This window comes from Ictidomys tridecemlineatus, chromosome 9 (assembly GCF_052094955.1).
Source record: "Ictidomys tridecemlineatus isolate mIctTri1 chromosome 9, mIctTri1.hap1, whole genome shotgun sequence".
In the NCBI taxonomy this organism is placed as follows: domain Eukaryota; kingdom Metazoa; phylum Chordata; class Mammalia; order Rodentia; family Sciuridae; genus Ictidomys; species Ictidomys tridecemlineatus.
Window position 1 is genome coordinate 32,252,348 of NC_135485.1, and position 20,625 is coordinate 32,272,972.

The 20,625-nt window shown below is 40.2% G+C and overlaps 1 protein-coding gene across 4 annotated transcripts in view; it reads right to left on the minus strand.

Annotated features, from left to right (window-relative positions):
* The window catches only part of Atp8a1 (ATPase phospholipid transporting 8A1), a 213,943-nt gene that overhangs the window by 10,738 nt on the left and 182,580 nt on the right, over positions 1–20,625 (minus strand). For all 4 annotated transcript variants that reach the window (XM_040292494.2, XM_005319953.4, XM_005319955.4 and 1 more), the window contains 3 exons: positions 20,448–20,555; positions 1,438–1,526; positions 639–731 (listed from right to left, as the gene is read on the minus strand). In XM_040292494.2, the coding sequence (XP_040148428.2) occupies positions 639–731; positions 1,438–1,526; positions 20,448–20,555 (290 nt within the window). The remainder of the gene's footprint in view (positions 1–638; positions 732–1,437; positions 1,527–20,447; positions 20,556–20,625) is intronic.

Genomic DNA, 20,625 nt, shown 5'->3' on the forward strand with positions numbered 1-20,625 from the left:
ATGAGACTATTTTCATAATTGTTTTTTTTACAGAGTGCTTTCAACTAATTTCCTTTTTAATAATGCTTTGAGAATTTAGTGAACTCAATTAGCTAACTTGGCTTTTTTGGTGGGTGGTGGTGGTGGTGAGGAAGGAAACTTAGAGATAAAATTTACTTCATAGATGATGTGTATCTAGGCTGATACCTGACACACTGAGCCACAAATGCCATTATAGGGACTTTGCCCTAAGTTACTCTATGATGTGGATTATATACTATTTTATTATTGATGTTGTTTCAAGCTAAAAGCCTTTTTCTTCCTTTTTATCTTAATTACAATAATATTTATAACTACCATTTACTGAATGCTCATTTTAAGCTCTGTGCACTATGCTACATGCTTGATAGTATTTTATTCAGTTCTCACAGTATAATTATCATTCCCATTTTATTTGTTAAAAATCGAGGCTCAGTAACATTAAGTAACTTGGCTAAGGTTGCACATAGCTTAGTAAGTGATACAATCCATATCTCTCTGCTTCCAAAATCTGTCAATAATACTGCCAGTTTCATTGTACAGGATAAGTAAACATTTTGCCATTTATTTCCAACCACTAACTTTTACTTGGAAAAGAACATACATAATATGCATCTTACCTTTTCCCAAGCACAACTGCTCCTGGGTCTTGAGATTTGGCTTCAAGCTCCTGAACTTCATCTACTAAGGTTTTAAAAGCGGTCCTCTTGATACTGGGGCAGGAAGGGAAAGGTAAAAGGATTTGCATGGAAATGCTTATGTGACCATAAAACTAGTGTCTGGTTTATTACCAGGTTGTTGATAAGTACAAAAGTAACTGGAGTACAAAATGTTTCATCAAAATTTTAAAAATTAGAGTAAAACTGTGCATTAATTATAGGAATAATCTTAAATAGTTTAGATTTATAATATTAAAACTCCTAGAGTTATTAAATACCATGATACTAACTTCAATAATACTTTTTTAAATAGGAAGAGATAATATTTTAAAATTATAACCTTTGAGAAAAATTTTTGTTTTTTCCATTCTCTATCATATATATATGTGTGTGTGTTGAGAATCAGACAAGCAAAAACTTTCTTTTCATAATCATTAAAAAAAATTGTATTTGGAAACAATAAGTTTTCCCTCTCTCTATTTACAGTTTTTGGCTGATTTCTAAATAATACTTCCTAATGTAATTTTCTCCAATTTGATCAATTCCCTTCTTCCTAATATTAAAGTAACTGCTTTACTTCTCATTTAATCTTCTAAGCTAATTTTTTAGTGCCTAAATCATGATTTCTTCTTTATTTAAAATTAATATCACTAGTTCACAATTTGCAAACTACATGCTTGAGTTGATGTCTCCATCAGAGAAATGTGAGGGTCAATATGCACCTGTGTTTCCATGTGTAGAACCAGGTGTTAATACTTACACCTTGTACACCACGTCCAGAAGCAAAGATGCCACAGGAATAAATAGCAAGCCCGTCCAAAAGACTCCCGAACTGAACAGCATGGCTGCCTGCGTCAATCAATCATCAGAAACAATAATACTTCAAAAACCAAGAAAGACATTGTTCATGTTCAGTTCTTATTATGACTTCAGTCAAATAATTTTAAGGATATAATTCTGTAACTGTAACTGAGAGTTCAAACTTGTGAAAACATTTGGAATTTAAAGCTGCATGTGTTAAAACATTCATTTACCACATCTTTTCCCCTGCTCTCAAGCAGCTAATAGAACAGTGTTTATGTACCAAATATTTTCATATTTTTAAAAGAAAGTTTTATTATTGTGGTCAGTATATGGAGTGATAAACCTTGATCTTTTACAACTTAGAATATCAACATCAATTTTTTGGAGCAAATTTAAAATACATTCTGGATTAAATTATAATAATATAACAGGCAAAATGAATCTCACACTAAATTTACTAATTCTTACAAATGAAAATCAACTCTACTCTTGTATCAAATTAAAAGAGATTAAACATCTGGATAAATCATTACTATGAAAATCACACTTTGATTAGTTTTTGGCTATTAGGAATAATCTGAGTTTTTGTTCAATGATTTATATAACTTGTATTAGTGTATATCAATTATGCTCAAGTCAAACAAATATCTAGTGTGTAAAATCCAAATACAAGTATATTAAAATATCTTTAATAATTCCATTTTATTTAAATCTCACATTGCCATATCAAAGCCTTTCAGGTTGTAATGTAATTAGATTATACAGAGCCTCAAAGAAATAGTGTTGCACAATAAAACCTAAGGAAATATTTTGGTTTTATTTCTTTGAGTCTATTTGTTTATCAAGAATAAATTTGGAGTACCTATTTAAATTCATAAGTGTACTGTTATAATTCCATTAAAAAGTAATCAACTAACACATGCACATTCACATCCTGCTATAAATCACACAGGAAATTTCTTTTTCATTTTTTACCAGATATGGCTGAGGAATTAAAAATGACCTAGCTTAATCCTTCTATGCAGTTTCACAATTACACATAAGTAATCTAAATTAATCAATCCTTATCAAATATAAAGACAATTAATTTAAAATTGATATTTCAGATTACTTATTCATTTTGACTCTCAGAAACTGCTTAAATTTTTTCTGTACTAATACATGTTCATTGATAGAGACCTTCAGTTCAAGCATGCTAAGGTTTTTTTTTTTTTTTTTGTTTGCTATATAGGACTGAAGAACTCGGAGCACATTTAAAATAAAAACACGCCACTACAAAAAAATTCAGAAAATAAAAATTTGCCATGGGGGTTGCACAGAATAGTATCCATATGCTAAACAACAATAAGGTAAAAAATATTCACATAAAAGTCACTTTATTTAATAAGCAAGACATGATCCTGGACATGTTTGCTGACATCCTCAATAGTGAAAACCAACAATAACTATGTAATAGGAAATGTCTATCAAGTCAGTGGTTTTGTTTAGATTGAAGGAAGTTTTCTAGTGAGGTTAATGGCTGTAAAAAAAAGTAACCCCCACATTTCTTTTCCTTCTGGGGGGGAAAAGGTAAGATCAGATGTAACCCAAAATACCACATTTACTTGGCTTACTTTTAATATATTTTAATGTGGGGGGCAAGAGAAGAAAGATTTATTCTTGCCTTCACCACCTTGAATTAAATGTCTGCTGGCGGAAAAGTGGTGGACAGACTCGGGGCTGCTAATTCTGACTATTGTGATGCTAACTATGAATGGAGGGGCAACTGGCGCCCACTATTCAGTCCACCAGCCTTTGGCTTTACAAATGAACGACATGAATTGAGAGGAGAAAAGTTTTTCTGCGTCATATCTGAAAGCCTGTCAGATTTTTTTTTTTTTCTTTTGCAGGGTTAATCCAAACCTAAAAGATTTAAAGCCGACATTCGCATTTAAGACAGAGAGTCTCTTTGTATTTTTTGGATGACGAGGAGGGGGGTGAAAAATAAAATCCCACAGAGGTATTTCCTTCCTTTCTGTACAAGAAAGCTCCCCCTCGCTCCGTAGAAACCAGTTTTGTTTCTAACTTTCCTCATCTCCCCACTCACAGGCAGGTCAGCTGGGAAAAGAAGACAATGGGGGTAACAGGAGCAGCCTGTTCGGAGCTGGACTCAGGCTCCCTCCGAGAGCAGTCTGCAAACCCCCCGCCTGAATGTGGGAGATTGGTGGTGGACTGTGCCAAGTGGCCCCCAGCACCCCTCCTGGAGACCCTGTGAAATTTGCCACAAAAGTGGCCCCGAGGGGGCTTGAGAAGGGATCAGCCTGGGGTGGGTGGGGGCACAAAGCTGGTAAACAGGAGGGCATGGGCCCTGCATGGGGAACAAGCAACTGCTTGTCTCTGCAGAGGACGCTGGCTCTAAATTGGACCACAAGGGCTTCAAAAATAAACCAATGCCGACTGAAAACGCAACTGCAGCTGAGAAATTGTTCTGAAATTTCCATGTGAACGTGTAGGGAAAGAATGGGGAAATATGAGCTTATTGTACATTGGGTCAAGCCTGGGGCATGGAGAGGTAAGAGGGTCTTACCTTCCCACTCACAAGGCAGTGATCCATTATTGTTGGCACCTACATTTCCAACCCGAGAGGGAAACTTCACTTTCCTTGTGCCCAAGTTCATTCTTTTAGGAGAAAGAGTTTATCCTGCCACCTACTTACAACCTTTAGAACATGGTTCTGGCCTACCTCTCCTTTTTCACCAGAAAGCTCAGGGGGGTGTGCTGTCTCTTACTCTTGGATAATGACAGATGACTTTTCATAAAAGAAGGCCCTTTGGAGAAGCTAAGATTATATCCACGGACCCCATTAAGAGCAGGTCCAGTGATAAGCAGCTTTAGAAATGGTCCTGGTTCCACCCCTCCCAGCTATCAGACGGGGGAAGCTACTTCTCAGCCTTAGCCTCAGTCTCCTCAGCTATTAAGTGATTGCAAGAATCAAACTCAAGAGTAACCAATAATGTGGCCGCTTTTAAAATATTGATTATTAACCAATTTCCCTTTCTTCATTAATTTTCATATTTCTTTCGTCACTCATCTCTTGTTCTTTTTAGTGGTCTGTCCAATGAGTGTCAAGGAAGGAAATATTTTATCTCAATATCAAATTAAGTGTAAGTTTATAAATTTCATAGTTTGCACAGCAATATCATTACATATGCTGACTCATCTAATATTTCAAAATGTAATACTGAAATACAGGTCAAAGTAACTGATCACTGATAAAGTGCCATTCATCTCAATTTGTTGATTTAGGAAATGGAGAAAAGGTTTTTTTTTTTTAATAGAAATTATTACTAACTGCACAGGCAAAATATATTACGCTGGGAAAATTATTCAGAAAACAGTGCTGCCAAACTTGGTTTGTTATTTTTAGAGGAGAGTGCAGGAAGTGAAATTAATATAAATTTTAAAGGCATCAAGAATTAATGAAAGCAGTAACGACACTAAAAACAATAAAAACAACAATCAAAAAAAGTGTCTGGCTTTCTAAGATTAAAAATGAAGAAGGAAAAACACAACAACCCCACAAAGGGAACTGGTTCACCAAAAAATGTAAAACTTCCATATGTTCACAAAGAACTTAAAGGAGTTGTAAAAATAGATAAAATTCTGTGTTAATATCTCTGATCATAAAAATAACCAACTTTTCTTTATAAGAATAGATGAGATCCCAAGAGATTGGCAGAAGACCTGGAAAGTATTCACTGAAGTAGCAGCAAGCAATTAATAACATAGTGCTGGGCCTCTCTGGGCATAAAACAGCACCAAATTACATCAGATTTTAAAAACTCACTACCACCATTGGAAGGGGGTGAGATTGGGTAATGGTGGAACAAATAGATCTGTACAATTTATCTTATCACCAGCCATATATTAGCTTTTGAAAAAGGCATTTGACAATGTGTATCCATGTCACAACCTTTCATTCCTGCTAATTTGATAATTCAGTTTCTGAACTATGTGTTGAAGTCAGGCACTGCTTTTGCTAGTGGGTTAATATCTCATGAAACTGTTCCATGGTCACTAGTCTTTGAAAGCATTCCTCCCTGCAGAAGGGCTCATGTCCCGAGGTTTAGTAAAGATGTAAAGAAACTGCAGCAGCAGTCTGTGGAAGAGTCAAGTGCAGAGTAATTTAGGTCAATCTTCTAGAAGCCACAGGAAAGAACACCATGGAACGATATTTTCTGGGGTGCAGTGGGCTTTACCTGATGGCATGCACGTGACAGGAGAGTTCCCTAAGCCCCTCCCTCTCTGTTCAGGGAGGCCTGGAATGGAAACTGGGAGAAGGGGAGATTCTCAGCGTGTTTGGGACTGAGTTGGATGAGGGACTCTTACTTCTTGGAGGCCACATGGACCATAAGGTCCACTACCCTGTTGCTGTAGCCAAATTCATTGTCACACCAGGATACGAGCTTGATAAAGTGGTCATTGAGGGCAATGCTGGCCCCAGCATCTAAGGTAGAGGAGTTGGTATGTCACTGTTAAAGTTGGAGGAGACAACTTCATCCCTGGTGTAACCCAGAAAGCCTTTGAGGGGGCCCTCTGATGCCTGCTTCACTAGCTTCTTGAAGTCATCACCTCTGATATCTTTCTTTAGGTGGAAGGTCAGATCCACTACTGACACTTTGGGGGTGGGCACACAGAAGGCTGTGCCAGTAGGCTCCCCATTCAGTTCAGGGATGACTTTGCCCACAGCCTTGGCAGAGCCAGCGGATGCAGAGATCCGTGATGCCAAAGTTGTCATAGATGACCCTGGCTAGGAGGATAAGTTCCCTGTACTTGGGATAGAGTACAAAATTCTTGATATGACTTGTAGACTTCTCCTATCTGACTTCTCTAGCCTTCCCAGTCCTATCTCCCAAGCTAGTCCCCATCTCTAGTTATACACCATGTTTTTCAGTTCCTGGAAGGTGTTGGTGCTCGCTCTCACTTGGAGCCTTGTATCTGTGACTCCTACTTGCCCTTTAATTTGCACATAAGTGATCATATCCTCCCTGGACTAGGTTAGCTGACCCTACTTCGGGATTTGCAGTATGTGGGCATCTATGGCTCATTTTTGAGTCGTTCCTTTGTTTTCCTGTTAGACTATACTTTCGGTCAGAGGAAGATATATATCTTGATTAAGTCTAACCACCCAAGTACTTAACCACCAAGCAGATGTTCAATAAAGAACTGTTGGATAAATAAGTCCTTACAACCTAGTGTTTGGAGGAATTAGGTAAAAATCACCAGACCTCAGGGACTCCATTCTGGAGATATGGTAATTATGTCTACTTCGTTTTCTGGTGTGTTGGCATGAAGTTTTTTTCGGGGGGAGTTACAGCTAGATATTTATGAGTTCTGGAGAGAACGAGGGGAAGAGATTGATTCAGCCCCCTAAACACCCTATTCCAATATAGATTGTCTTTTTTCTTAAAAAAAAAAAAAGGTTGAGTGACATGCACTAAAAGTTAAGTATGTTAAACTACCTCCCCACATCCCTGCCAAGTCTGAATCAACAGAAATATTTTGTTGAGTCCAAGGAAAGTATGATACTTAGAATATAGCTCTTTCTGGGGGTAGGAGTGGGAAAGAGATGTAGAATTGGCAGGAAGAGAAGGGAGGTCTTGTACCAGTATTACTGAAGATGGCTTATTAACTACATGACATGAATATTTTCACCGCATAAAATAAAAAGGAGCAGAACACAAAACCCCAGTTTTCCTCATCTTGGCAAATGCAAACTGTATCCTTCCAACTGCTTGGGCCAAAAAAACAGAAGTTATCCTTGTTTCCTCCTTTCTCTCAAGCTGTATATTCAATCCAATGGCAGATCTTATCTGTACTATTTCAAAAACTGACTTCTCCAGCCTTCCCGGTCCTATCTCTCGAATGTTCAGGGTCGCACTATTCACCATCACCCAAAGGTGGAAACGATACCAACAGATGAAAGGAAAAGCCACAACGTGGACATACATGCGTGGAAAGATAGGGAGTGTTCAAAGGAAGGGAACTGATGGGTGCTACCATCTGGGTAAGCCTGGAGGACACTGCACTAAGTGAAGTTGGCTACTCACAGAAGGACAAACACTATGATTCCACTTACATGCAGCAACTAGAAGAGTCATGTTCAGAGAGAAAAGGCAGAATGGCCAGGGGCTGGGAAAGGGAGGATGGAGATTGTTTAATAAAGGTGGGGGTCAGTGGGAAGATTAAAAAATAACTGGAGATGGATGGCACACTCACCCCCCACCAATACAGAATCTACCCACTCCTTGCCCTTCCACCCTGGCTTGAACTGCTGCCATCCCCGCTGGATCAAAGCAGTGAACTTATACATGGTCCCTTCCCTTTTCTCCAGCCTGTACCCTCTATTCTCAACAGAACACCCAGAGTAGTCATTTAAACAGTCAGATGATGACTCTGCTCAACCCTCCAGGAAGCCAGAGGAAGAAGGAATCTCTACAAATGCCTCCTGGTTGGAGCCCTATCTCTGAATCCCCATCTCTCAGCCTCTTGGCCATTCCTTTACTCCCTCACAGGAGGCCACTCAGGTTTCCGCAGGGTTTCAGGATTTATCTATTTTCCATCTGGGATTCTCTTCCTCCAGAGAGCCACAGATCTACTCATGAATCATCAGGTTTTAGCTCAAAGGTCATCTTTGGAGTAAGAGCCTTCGTGACCACCCCACTTAAAAGAGCACCCCTTCTGCCCCAGAGACCCTGCCCTCCTCCCTGTCACCCTTACCCAGGGCTGTGCAGCCTGCCCTATCCTATATGGTGCTTGTTTTTCTTTTCAAACTTATAAGCTCCAAGGTAAAGCTTGTCTTTCTTGTTCAGAGTTGCATCGCTAGCAACTAGAATAGTGCTTTGATGTATATTTGTTGAATGAATAAGTTGCTCAAAGACAGGTACACAAATTAAGGACAGGAAAAGGTGAGACTAATGTTAACAGTGATTATCTTTGGGTAGTACATCTGCTATTTTTTTTTCTCCTTTTCCATTTCCTCATTTTCTGATATTTATTCAATGATTCTAAGTTACTCACATTATTGAGAACCTTTTTCCTATGAATTTTATTTAAGAAGTCATCAATTTTCACTGATAGAAAAAGCACTCAAAATAGTTATAATAAAGCCACCACTATCAGTCAGACTCTAATTTCTTTTCTGCATCAAGTATTGTTTTCCTAGAAATATTATGAGATTATTAAAAAAAAATTTCCTCCCAAATGGTTAATTGGGAAGAAACAACCATTAAGGAATGATCCTCCTATTCAGAGAATGGTCTGTTTGTTTACATTTCTTCATTTTTACTACATTTTCTAGTTTTCTTCCCATTAGCCATACATGTGTCTGGCTAACGTTTCTCTTTGTTGGTCCGGTGAATGGAAACTTTCATTTTTCTTTGTGCAGTAGAGCTACTTTATCTTTAGAGATTTAGAGCTTTTTCAAGGGAGTGAACAAGTTAAGAGAAAACTCGACAAGCAAGTCGTTATGTGTTTCTTAGGATCTGGTTACACAATGATCAAATCAGATCCAAAAGGTTCACTCTTCTTTCTGGCTGTGACTCCTCTAACCCATCCCGGTAGAGCAACTGTTAGAGAAGGCTTGTATTGTACTGTGATCCCCAAACCCACAACTCCCACGCCTCTTTTAAAACCACCTCCTACACCACGAGATCAGCTCATTTCTCTTGTCTCCTCCTGTGTTTCCCTTAATCCTTCTGATTTCCTCAGGAAAGCACCTTCTTCGTGAAATCATCATTAATAACAAAAACAACAAAGACCCTTCAGTGCTTAACTTCAAATTTGTAGGTGTTGCTTCTTTTCATATAAACTTTCTGGATCTTTCAAACAAGCGGCAGCTCTTCCCTCTTGGCAACTCCCCCAGGCTTTGCCTAGGCTCCAGGAGTGGGATATTTCCATGGAAGAGGAAAACTCTGTGCTACCGTGTCCCAGTTTCAGCCTGTCCCATCCCATCCCACCTCAGTCACCCACAGGGCCTTTTCTCCTGGGGTCCCTCCTTTCCTATCATTCTATCTCAGTGGACTGAAAAGAGCTGGTTCACTGAACTCAAGATATAAATATAATCTTTCATACCTTGAAAGCTGAAATCCACAAATTTAATATCTATATTTTTATGGCAAAATATGAATTTTATGAATATTAGTGTGCCCTTTCCTGGCAACGCTACTGCCGATGTATGGGAACTTTACATCAGCTCATCAGAACCAACTCTGCTTTTAGACACAGAAAAGCTATGTTATTTGGATTTAAACCTGTATTTCTGAAAACATCTTTGTGTTCTGGGTCTGCAAAACACCATGGTGTGACATTGCAAAGGTCTCTAAGTGATCTGACCCTTTCCTAGAGGCTGATCCTCTCTGAATTCATTGTGGTACTGGGCACAGATTAAACTCACTGGGGCAGGGCTCAGTGAAGAATTTGCCACCTTCCACTTTAACCTGAGACAAATACTCTTGGGTAGTCTGTCTGAAACCTTCCTGAGAAAACTTAAAGACAGAATAAAGCAAATGCCAATTCTATGTTATGGTGTCCATCACTGAGAAATGTCTTTGACATCTTGTTTTAGCTGAAAAGAATTCTTGCAAATTTTTGACGTCATATGATACATATTCATGTCAAAACTTAAGTGTTTTTTTTTTTGTGTGTGTGTGTGTGTGACTAACTTACCACTAACATGTATTTATCATTTCCTTTGACTCAAATCTTATTCTATGGCTTCTGGTACTCTCTGGAATACTGTCTATTCCATAATAAAAAACTATCTACTGTGGCTTGAAGTTACAATATTCATGATATTCAGGTACCCTTCTAATCCACCAACACCCAGCATAAGCCCTGACACATAGGCACTCCATAAATCTCAGTTGGATTGAGCTGAATTGGCTCTTGTATAAGATGAATTATTACTTTCTCCATAAAAATAGGGCAGAAAACCCAAAAAAATAACTAAGGATAAGGGTGTTTCGGATAAACCCCAATATGTTTGCAATTATTTCCAGCAGCTCTTGATTACTCAGAGACAGAGAAATCCTTGGCTGGGGTTATCCCAAACAAACAAACAAAAATCTTAGAAAATATGCAAATTAGATGCCAGCACACAGCCTTTATGTGTTTCTTTCCTGTGGAAGTTTCTGGGGTGATGGTGAGGGGCTGGATGGGGTCAGTGCCTAGTGGGCTCAGAACCAATGTTCAAGTCTGCTGTAGGATGCAAAAGGGGCCACCTCTGCACCCCATCTGGCAAAGGGAGTGAAGACAAGGACAGTGACTAAGAGAGATGTTTTCAGGAGAAAGTAAGAGTCAGCTGGGATCTAGATCAATCAGAAGTTAATTTTTCCCCCCAAAGTAAAATTTCACTACATATAAATGTATACTTGAGAACAATATGCAAAAGAAAATAGTGTTTCTAAAAACACATCAAGAATGCTAGGAAACGTGTGGTTCTGAAATGTTTTCTAGGAATATAATTCCCAGAATAGTAAAAATAATTAAGAACAGAATTTGTTGCTTTATTTTAATCTTCTTTATTGTGCTATTTAAACAACTTAAAAGTAACATAAAAATGAGGGCAGAAATTAGTAACAACATACTATTATTATGAGAAATACAATTTCAAAAATGTCATGACGTATATTGTATAGGAAAGGGTACTTTATCTCCTTGCTCAATATTTTTACTTGTTACATCATTTTTATTGGTTTTCATAATTTTGTGATGATTCTGTAGTCTTATTTTTTTTTTAAATAAACCCATAAAGCATCACTTGTTTGTTTATGAGTAATTCAATCTGGAAAACAAAATGACCTATATTTCAAGACTAAGTGAAATGATTTTTAAAAAACTCAAAACGTGTTAGGCATGGTGGCACACGCCTGTCATCTCAGCAGCTCCCGAGGCTGAGGCAGGAGGATCTAGAGTTCAAAGCCAACCTCACTAAAAGTAAGGCATTAAGCAACTCAGTAAGACCCTATCTCTAAATAAAATATAAAATAGTGCTGGGGATGTGGTTCAGTGGTCAAGTGCTCCTGAGTTCAATCCCTAGGACCCACTTCCCTCCCCAAAAAACTAAAAAAAAAAAACAAAACCCAAACTTCAAAAGACTCTTACCCATATATAAAAGCTGATGTATGGCTTATGTAAAAGTTACTGACTTCTATAGCTAAGACTATCAGCTAGGCTTCCTCTCTGTCTTCTTAAGAAGCAACTCCATCCTTTGACTGGATACCCTTTTGCCAAAGACTACACTCCTTTGTTGTGGCCATGTGATCAGCTTTTGGCTAACGAGCCCTAAGTGGAAATGTAGAGGCAACATCTAGGAAGAGTCTTAATGAGAAAGGAGTGATCTTTCTTCTCTCTCTAGTTGGCTGGGTAAATGGGTAAAATGACTAGACTAGAGGAAGTAGGCTAAGGTTGTTAGTTCAGTAAGACAGAAGAAATCTGGCCTCTGATGACTGAGTGGTTGCCACATCAGTCCTGGAATTCCTGTCCCTTGCCTGACTTCTTTTTTTTTTTAATATTTATTTTTTAGTTATAGGTGGATACAATATCTTTATTTATTTATTTTTATGAGATGCTGAGGATTGAGCCCAGGACCTCACACACGCTAGGCCAACGCTCTACCTCTGAGCCACAACCCCAGCCCCTCTTACCTGACTTCTTTTTTTTTAAAAAAATTTTTGTGGTTGTAGATGAACATAATACCCTTATTTTATTTATTTTTATATGGTGCTGAGGATCGAACCCAGTGCCTCACACGTGCTAGGCAAGCGCTCTGTCACCGAGCTACAGCCAACAGCCCTTACCTGACTTCTTTGTCTTGTTTAAGACACACATTGAAAAATATAACCCCAAATGACTGGCTTTGGATAACACTAGTGCTACAGTATGAATATCGTGTCCCCAAAGGCCCACGTATCAGAGGCTTGATCCCCAAGATGCCACTATCGGGAGGTGGCAGAACCTTTAAGAGGCAGGGACTAGTGGAAGGTCTACAAGTCCTAAGGGGACAGTGGAACCCAGCCCGCTCCTTGCTCCCTAGCTTACGATGTGATTTTACTCTGCCACGTGTTCCTGCCATGATGCACGGCCTCACCATAGGCTCAAAGCATAAGAGCCAATCAATCATGGAGCAGAACCTCCCCGCTGGGAAACCAAGATCAACCTTTTCTTTTTATAACTTAATTCTCTCAGTCAGGTATTTGATTATAGCAATGGAAAGCAGACTAACAACATGCTACAAAATTGCAGAGATGGCTCAGAATAAAGCATCCTTAGGCTCCTCACGGATGATTCTTTTACCTTAACTACACCATGGAGCGCAAGAATTGTCTCATAATGAGCTTTATTGGAACAGATGGCACGGTGACATTCAGAGTTTCTTTTGTGAGACTTCTGGATGGAATCCCTGGCATGTAATTCAAATACAAATGATCATGTCCTCATAAGCTAGACTGCTGGCCTGGAGGGGTGACCTGCCCTCTGCCCCCTCCCTGGCTCACCTCATGGTGCTCTTTCCAGCCCTCTCAGTCTAGCCATACTGGTCTTGTCTTTGAAAGGAAAGGCTCACTCCTGCCTCAGAGCACAGGCACCTGCTGCTCCTCAAGCCTGAAACACTCCTCTCCATACAACAGATATCCCCACGTCACCTGAGCTTCTGTCCCTGCTACAAGAAGACCTCCCGGGAGCACCTAGTATAAGCCCTGTCCTTGGCCACATCACCTCATTTTCCTCCTATCACTTTTTTTTTTAAATACAGTGGTTACTTTTTCATCATTTGGTCATTTATTAACGAGTTTAGTGACTGCTTCTCCTTCCTGTCCCCTGGTCCTCTCACTCTGAATGGCAATGGGGATCCTGCTGAATTAGCCTGGTACCTAGGAGTAGTGCCTGGCCCTGATGGAGACTTCATACTTCTGGAATGAATGAATGGGAGAATGAGTTGACCCTAGAGGCCAACGGCTGAAGCTCTGCCACGCTGAGCAAGCAGGCTTCCTCCTCTTCTCACATCTTGCCCTCCACTAGGGTGTCCGGGTACAACTACAGCCCCTTGCACACATCAGCGTTTCTTCATCAGCCATGAGATCCCCAAGGACAAGGACCAATTCTGCTCATCTCAGCATCCTTCAGTGCCTATCACAGAGCCTGGCACACATTAGACACTCAACATACGTTTGCTGTATGTTGTAGGAAAAGATGCCGTGGCTACAAAAAGCAATGAGAGTTCTCACGATGACTCTAAAGAAAGCGGTGATTTTAAATTGCACGTGAATGTCCTGAATCACTATTACATTTGTCATACCTAAGTCTTGCTTTCTCAGCATTTCTAGATTTTTTTTTTTTTTTGGCTTGGAAGTGGCCATCAGCCTGCGCGGCCTGAAGAAGTGTGGAGATTCACCTGAGTTGCTGTCAAGGGCACGGGGACTGTGCCCAGTGGCATGTTTTACTGGATGGGCTCCCAATTGCTGGCTCATTGAAGAACATCTGAGAGAGTTTAGGATAGTTGTTCCCTCCAGGCCACTTGGTGAACCCAGTAACCTTGGATAAAATGTCATTGTGTCATAATACTGCCCCACCCCAGCAACAAGGCTGGTCTTATGACCAATAAATTATTATAAGCGTTGTAGGTAATTAAAAACTGATAGATGAGTAAGGACTATTTTAACAAGGAAATTCCTCATATGAAAAGTGATTTATTATGCTGCACAAAATGGGCAACAGCACAATTTGGGAAAATCGCATCACTACTGTAGTTTATTAATACCTTTCCTATGAGGGTGACACCAAAAAGCCCAACAAAGATTTTTATTGGTTTTCAGGGCGACTTTACAAACCTCAATCAAGAGATCTGAAATTCTGTAAAACACATGCTCGTTCCTTAACTTCAATTTCCTTCAGTAGTTTTATAGATCCCTTAGGCCAGGGAGAGCAGAAACAGATGGCGCTTGGGAGGACTTTACGGTGTGTGTCTGCGATGCCACAATAAATTTAAAAGTTTTGCCGATACTGAGCTTCTGGTATTAATCCTGATATGAAATGATCCTTGATATGGCTTGTTTTTAAATTTCTTACTCTGGCTTAATTATTATATTGGCTAAAAGATTTTTTCTCCTGGAAATTCAGAAAACACCCAGGATCATCACTGAGACAAGTCGGACAAGCAGGCCAGCATGTGTTTATATAACATAGCGCTTTTCCCCAGGGCCTACCTTGCCCCATAAATTGTGGTACTGGTGTGAAAAAATACAAGCCTGAACAAAAAGTTCTCTCTTAAATCACAACCATATTTGTGAGAGGACAGGAAGACAGCGGCATATTTAAAGTCATGGCCAGGCTTAGCACACTGTTTTCTCTTTATGTTCCTCGCCCCAATTGTCTACCTTTGGAGGATCCGCTTTCCACGACGGATGTCACAATTCCTTTTCGACATCGCGTGGTCTGCACATACTTGTCAATAACTATCACTTGAATCATGATCACGAGCAGAGATGCAGATTTACTGTCAACGGAGACGGTGCAAAGCTCCAAGAAGGAATGTTTCGAAAATGGGAACTCCCTGCCCACCAACAGGGAGCAAGCCATGCTGGCAGAGGCCAGTCAGTGAAGTCCCCACTGCGCCCTGACGTATCTGGGGAGTAGCTTTCTGGCAACTTCAGGGGAGGAGAATGAGCTGAAGTAATGGGAAAAGAAGCCCTTTGGTGGTGTGAGAAGAAACTCCATCCGTGGGAGAGGCAGCCAAGGGCAGCTGAAGATGGAAACATTACATGGAGACAGCACACGGGCGGACCGGATTGGAAATAAGGACTCTGATTGCTGGTGTTGACACTAACAGGGTGTTAATCCTTTAAAGCAGATGAGGGTGGGCAAAAGCCATCGTGGAGGGAAAAGGAGATGTGAGAGAAGAAAGGCAAAAGCAACAGATGTCCATGTGCACGGTGGTGAAGGGGACAGATGCTCCCTGGGTTCAGATGGCAGCTCAGGTACTTAGGAGCTGCGTTACTTTGAGAAAGCAATTTAACCACTCTGTGGTTATGAAATGTACAGCAGGACCCATCCCAAAGTGTTGCTGTGAACAGTAAATGAGTGACTATATGGAAAATGCTTCTAAGAGCGACTGTCCCCAGCACTTGGCACCCTGAGATAGCAGATTGGCCAGCATGCCTTCTCTGATGATGTGGAATGACTGAATTTTATATTGCATAGGCTTTAAAAAAATTAGACGGGAATTATTGATGTGAATATTCCTATTAAGAAGAGGTAAAAAGTGGGGATATGAAGTGAGAAGGGATTTCTACAACAGGAATTGAGAGAGTGAGGTGGGTACTGATGAAGGAAGGGTATGTTTTAAAGAGATGGGACCATTTCTACCTCTGACTAACTCAGGGAAACTGATCAGGGCCCTGGGTAAGCTGAGCAATAGTAGATCAGATGGAAGCAGATCAGCAGGAAGACGGTTGCAATATGAAAAGAAAGAGTTCTCACCTGGGAATAACAGAGAGCAATGAGCCCTGTAGAGAAGGTATTGAATTCCTTAGGATATTAGAGGAAAATCCCACTGGGATTTGAAAAGAAAGTTCTGGGTTGAACGTTCTGGGTCACTGGCTATTTCTCTGCTTACCACAAAGGTTTCCAATGTGGATTTAACTAAAGTGAGGCATGCCTGGCATTCAGCATGTTGACAGGCGAGCAGAGTGGGTGCATAATAAATGCTGGTTTCTTTCCTTCCCCCTCTTACTGAGCAAGGGTTTTCTTTCAAGTCATTGCAAGAAATGGCTTTGTCTTCAGAAAGGAGCTGCAAAGATGAACCAAGAATACAAACTGGAAATGACTATAAAATCCTGATCTGTGAGTCTCTATCAAGCTGAATTTGGAAGCATGAGACTTGTACTTGTAAGTTGCCTGATTTGTACAGTTTGCACCCTGAGATCCTGTTAATTAGAGCAAAATAGTCTGCACCTTTTTACCATTCCAGATGCTCCTCTGGAGAGGACACAGTAAGGAGAAGCACACGGGAGAAGTGCAATGTTAGGAAAAAAAACTGGAAGGTGACCTTGGAGGTGTAGAATGGATAAAGAGTGGCCTAAGTGTCCCTAGTGGTCCAGAGCTGGTCACTGACTGGCAAGGGAAGGATTATTAGTTAAGACCAGCAGCAGCCTGGTCTATCTGCTGGAAATGGCTAGATGTGGGAAAGATGTACTTATTTGAACTGACATCTGCCTCTCTGGAACCTGTACCTCAGTGTTTCTTATTTGTTTGTCTACCACAAAGAATCAAGGACAGTTTTGAACAAAAGCTTAATGTGCCATATGGGGCACTGGGAGACTGACAGTGTTATGTCTGAGTGAGTGATGAAGAGGCAGTGGTCCCTGGGGAAGGAGTGCAGCAGTGTTGATGGGAGAGGCTGGTGGGTGCAGACTTCTGACTTCTGGATTCATCAATGACTAACATCAGAGAAGCAGCACATGTGAGGCAAAACCTTCCCTCTGTCACTTCCTGTTCACGGGAGGTCAGACTTGATGTCTCATCTGCAAGTTGGGTTCTATACCAAGTTTGCTTGAGGATTAATGAGATAGTATCTAACATGCCCTCACGATGCTCATGGTGAACATGGGAGTCTGCCCTGATCTCCGTCCCTCACGTCCAACCTGTCAGCAGATCCTGTGGCTTGCCCTTCCAGCCATATTCTGAATCTGGCAGCTTCTCGGCACTGACACTCTCCTGGCCCAAGACACCGTTCCCTCTCCCCTGGTTTGCGGCAATAACCTTCTAGGTGGTTCAAAAAGTGGCAGTCAGATCCCTGCTGGGAAAACCTGGGTCAGGTCATGACACTTCTCTCTCAAGCCTGTCCAGTGGCTGGTTATGGGACCGTGAGTAAAGCCTTCATGGTTCTACAGGGAACATCTGCAAACTGGGCTCTTGGCTCCCTTTGTCTGCTGTACTTTTCTCGAGAGCCTTTAATTCTGCCCATTCATGAAATTATTTTATTTATGGTCTTTCTCCTTCCACTAGAAGATGTGGCCTTTTCTTCATCTTATTCAGTTCTGAAGCCACAGTGCCTAGAACAGTGCCTGCCACATAGAAGCATCGCCATACCAAGCCCTTGAACTGGCTAAAAGAATCCGTGTGAAGCACTTAGAGAATGCCTGGGGCGAGGCAAGTGTTCAGTGTCCGTCAGGAATTATGGGCATCATGATTCTTCCCAGATGATGGCTGCCTTCTCAAATCACTCCTCTATCAGTCAAAGCCCCTTTGAACTACATATAAACTACAGAGCTGCTCGGGGCTGCTATGTTCAGTCTGTCTACTCCACCTCTAGGCCACAGCATCCCGGAGGCCTTGAGTTAGGCTCTGATGCAACCAAAACATAATTATGTACAAAATTAACTAATTTTTAGTTGTGGACAGAGTTTCTATTAAGCCACCAGAGGAAAGGACTGGGATTGTAGGCACTATGAACAGTCTTTGGTTTAGACCCACATGACCCTATTAGTGGTGGTGACAGAAAGTGCCCTATACACATCAGGAGTCCCGTGGAACAGTTCTGGGAGAGAACCTGGGCAGCATTTCATTATACAAAACATCAGGCAGCAGAGGCTGATATTTATACTTACGCTGCTGTTACTTACAATATTACTATGTGTAATATATAATAATGCATATATGATAGATGACATATTGAGATGAAAGAGGAATGAACTTTAAACAATCAGCCAATTTTACGCACATACAGGTATAAATATTGGCATATAAATGAATATTTTGTATATATATATACATGCATGTCTATTTGCAGGTATGTGTTGGACTATAGTCTTGATTAAAATGTAGAATTAAAAAAAATTTTTTTTGTACTTGTGGATGGACGGCATGCCTTTATTTTTTAATTTTTATGTGGTGCTAAGGATAGAACCTAGTGCCTCACACATGCTAGGCAAGTGTTCTACCACTGAGCTACAGCCCCAGCCCTGAAATATAGAATTTTAAGATTAGAAAAATATGAACCTAAGGGTAGTCACTTCTTCCTGAAATTATCTGGTTTGTAGTATAACTAGGGACTCTGTACCTATAAAAAGTGATAAAAATTGAGCACAGCTACAACATTTTGTGGAATCTGTTACCCAAGTGCCCAAGAAACAATAAAGGAAGATGATCTATCCTTGAGTTGCATTCTGTTATACCCTTAGTTTGGAGTTGGCATAGCGTTCATTTACATGGGCTTATACTTATGCACTAACATACTACAAAAATTTAAAGCACTGTTCCTTTCTTTATGTAACTTATTTCAGATAAGCTAATAAAGCCAATGATGGAATTAATTCATTCTTTACATTTCCAATGAAGCATCAGTTATTTAAACACTTGACTCACAGTTTCGGTAGTAATAAAACAACAAGAAACAGAACTCCTGTTAGCACTTCCCACCATCTCTGATGTGAGTGAAAATGTGATGGAGTACTGACATTCATTTCACTTTGAATTAAATATAGCATTGCTGTACGTCTCAAGGGACGATATTAAGTTCCGTGTTTGAGTAATGCTGGGAATTCCACAGGCATGGGTAGAATTATATTTGGTTGGCACAAAGCCAGTCAAACTTCACACTTGTCTTAGAGAAGGTGGTCCTACTGGCTACAATTGCTTTAACTATCTGGGTCTCAGAATCTTTTGCGTTACTCATTTTGAAGATAAACAACACAGAGTGAGATAAAATGAAAAGAAGATATTATGTTAGAATTGATCTTGGGGAAAAGCAGGTTCAGACCAGATAGAACATATCAAACAGGAACAAAGAATAGAATTGGGTTTCCCAAGAGGTATCATCTGAGACACACACACACCATTTACATGTATGTAAATTTTTCTTGAGAAAAAAGGACTCAGGAACCAAGGCAAGGAGGAGATGTTTTCACAATTCACAGCCTTCCCTGTATTCTTAAAATACATGCTGTAAATTTTCTAGGGTTCACAGTGCATGTTTAAAAGATGCCTTTGCGTGTGGTGGAAGAAAGTACTTGCTCCTGATGCATCTGGATTGGCTGTAATGGCATGTGATGCCTCCAATAAACTTAACCACAAAGAAGTTTTTAAATGTGCCTGCATTCTGCTAATTTATAAAAAACAGGATGCTGTCAGATAAAATTTCATGAAAATGATCTATAAACCAGACTGTCAAAAGTGAAAGGTACTCAGGCAGTACTTAGGGGCAAGAAATACATGGAAACCATTGGAAAGGGCTCCTGTGACTGTGGTAAAACAATGTCCTGTAACAGGGCTCATGTTACCTTGATTTGCAAGTTACTGTGAGGTCACAGGAAATCCTGAAATGTTTTCCACATTTTCTTTTATACATTTTATGTCAAATTTCCTGCAATTGAAATCATAAACCTTCCTACTGCTGGATTCTCTTCTGAAGGAAAGGAGATCTTTTGACACTCCCCCATGAACACCTAATAACTCAATTTCTACCAGCGTAACAAGAAACTGAGAGACAGAATGGAAAATGGACTATGATAAGGCTGAAATGTCACGTGCCCTAATTCTTTCAAAATGAGAACCAAACTGATGTCATTAAGACAACTTGGAAAGCGCATTTAATCTAGCGATGGCAGGCTTTTCTTTAGAGTAAGAGATAATTTAAGAAATGACAGACTGCCCCAAAGACAGAAACACACTGTCCCCCCAAACCTCTTACCCAGAATGTACTTGTGGATTTACAGTCTAATTTTAAAATGGCATCTTCTACGTGGATATTCCTAACATGATTCAAACTCCTAACTACCATAAAGATTCATCATTCCCAACTGTGGAATTTAAAAATAGCTTTTGAATGGTTAAATGCTATTTGAACATAAATCAACAAAATGGAAAATCATGCTAAACGATGCAAGTTCATTAACGAATATCAGTGGATCACAAGTCATTAGTGAACATTACCTCTCCAGACATATCAGGGGCCATCGGAACAGCAGGCCACAGAGATGAGTAGATTCCAAAAAACACCACCCAGAGCGCGATACTGCCCCAGATTGCTATGTGGCTGAACTGCAAAGCAAGGAAATCTGAGTCAAAGCCAACTCCAGCCAGCTGAGTGTGCAAACACTAGTGAAACTTC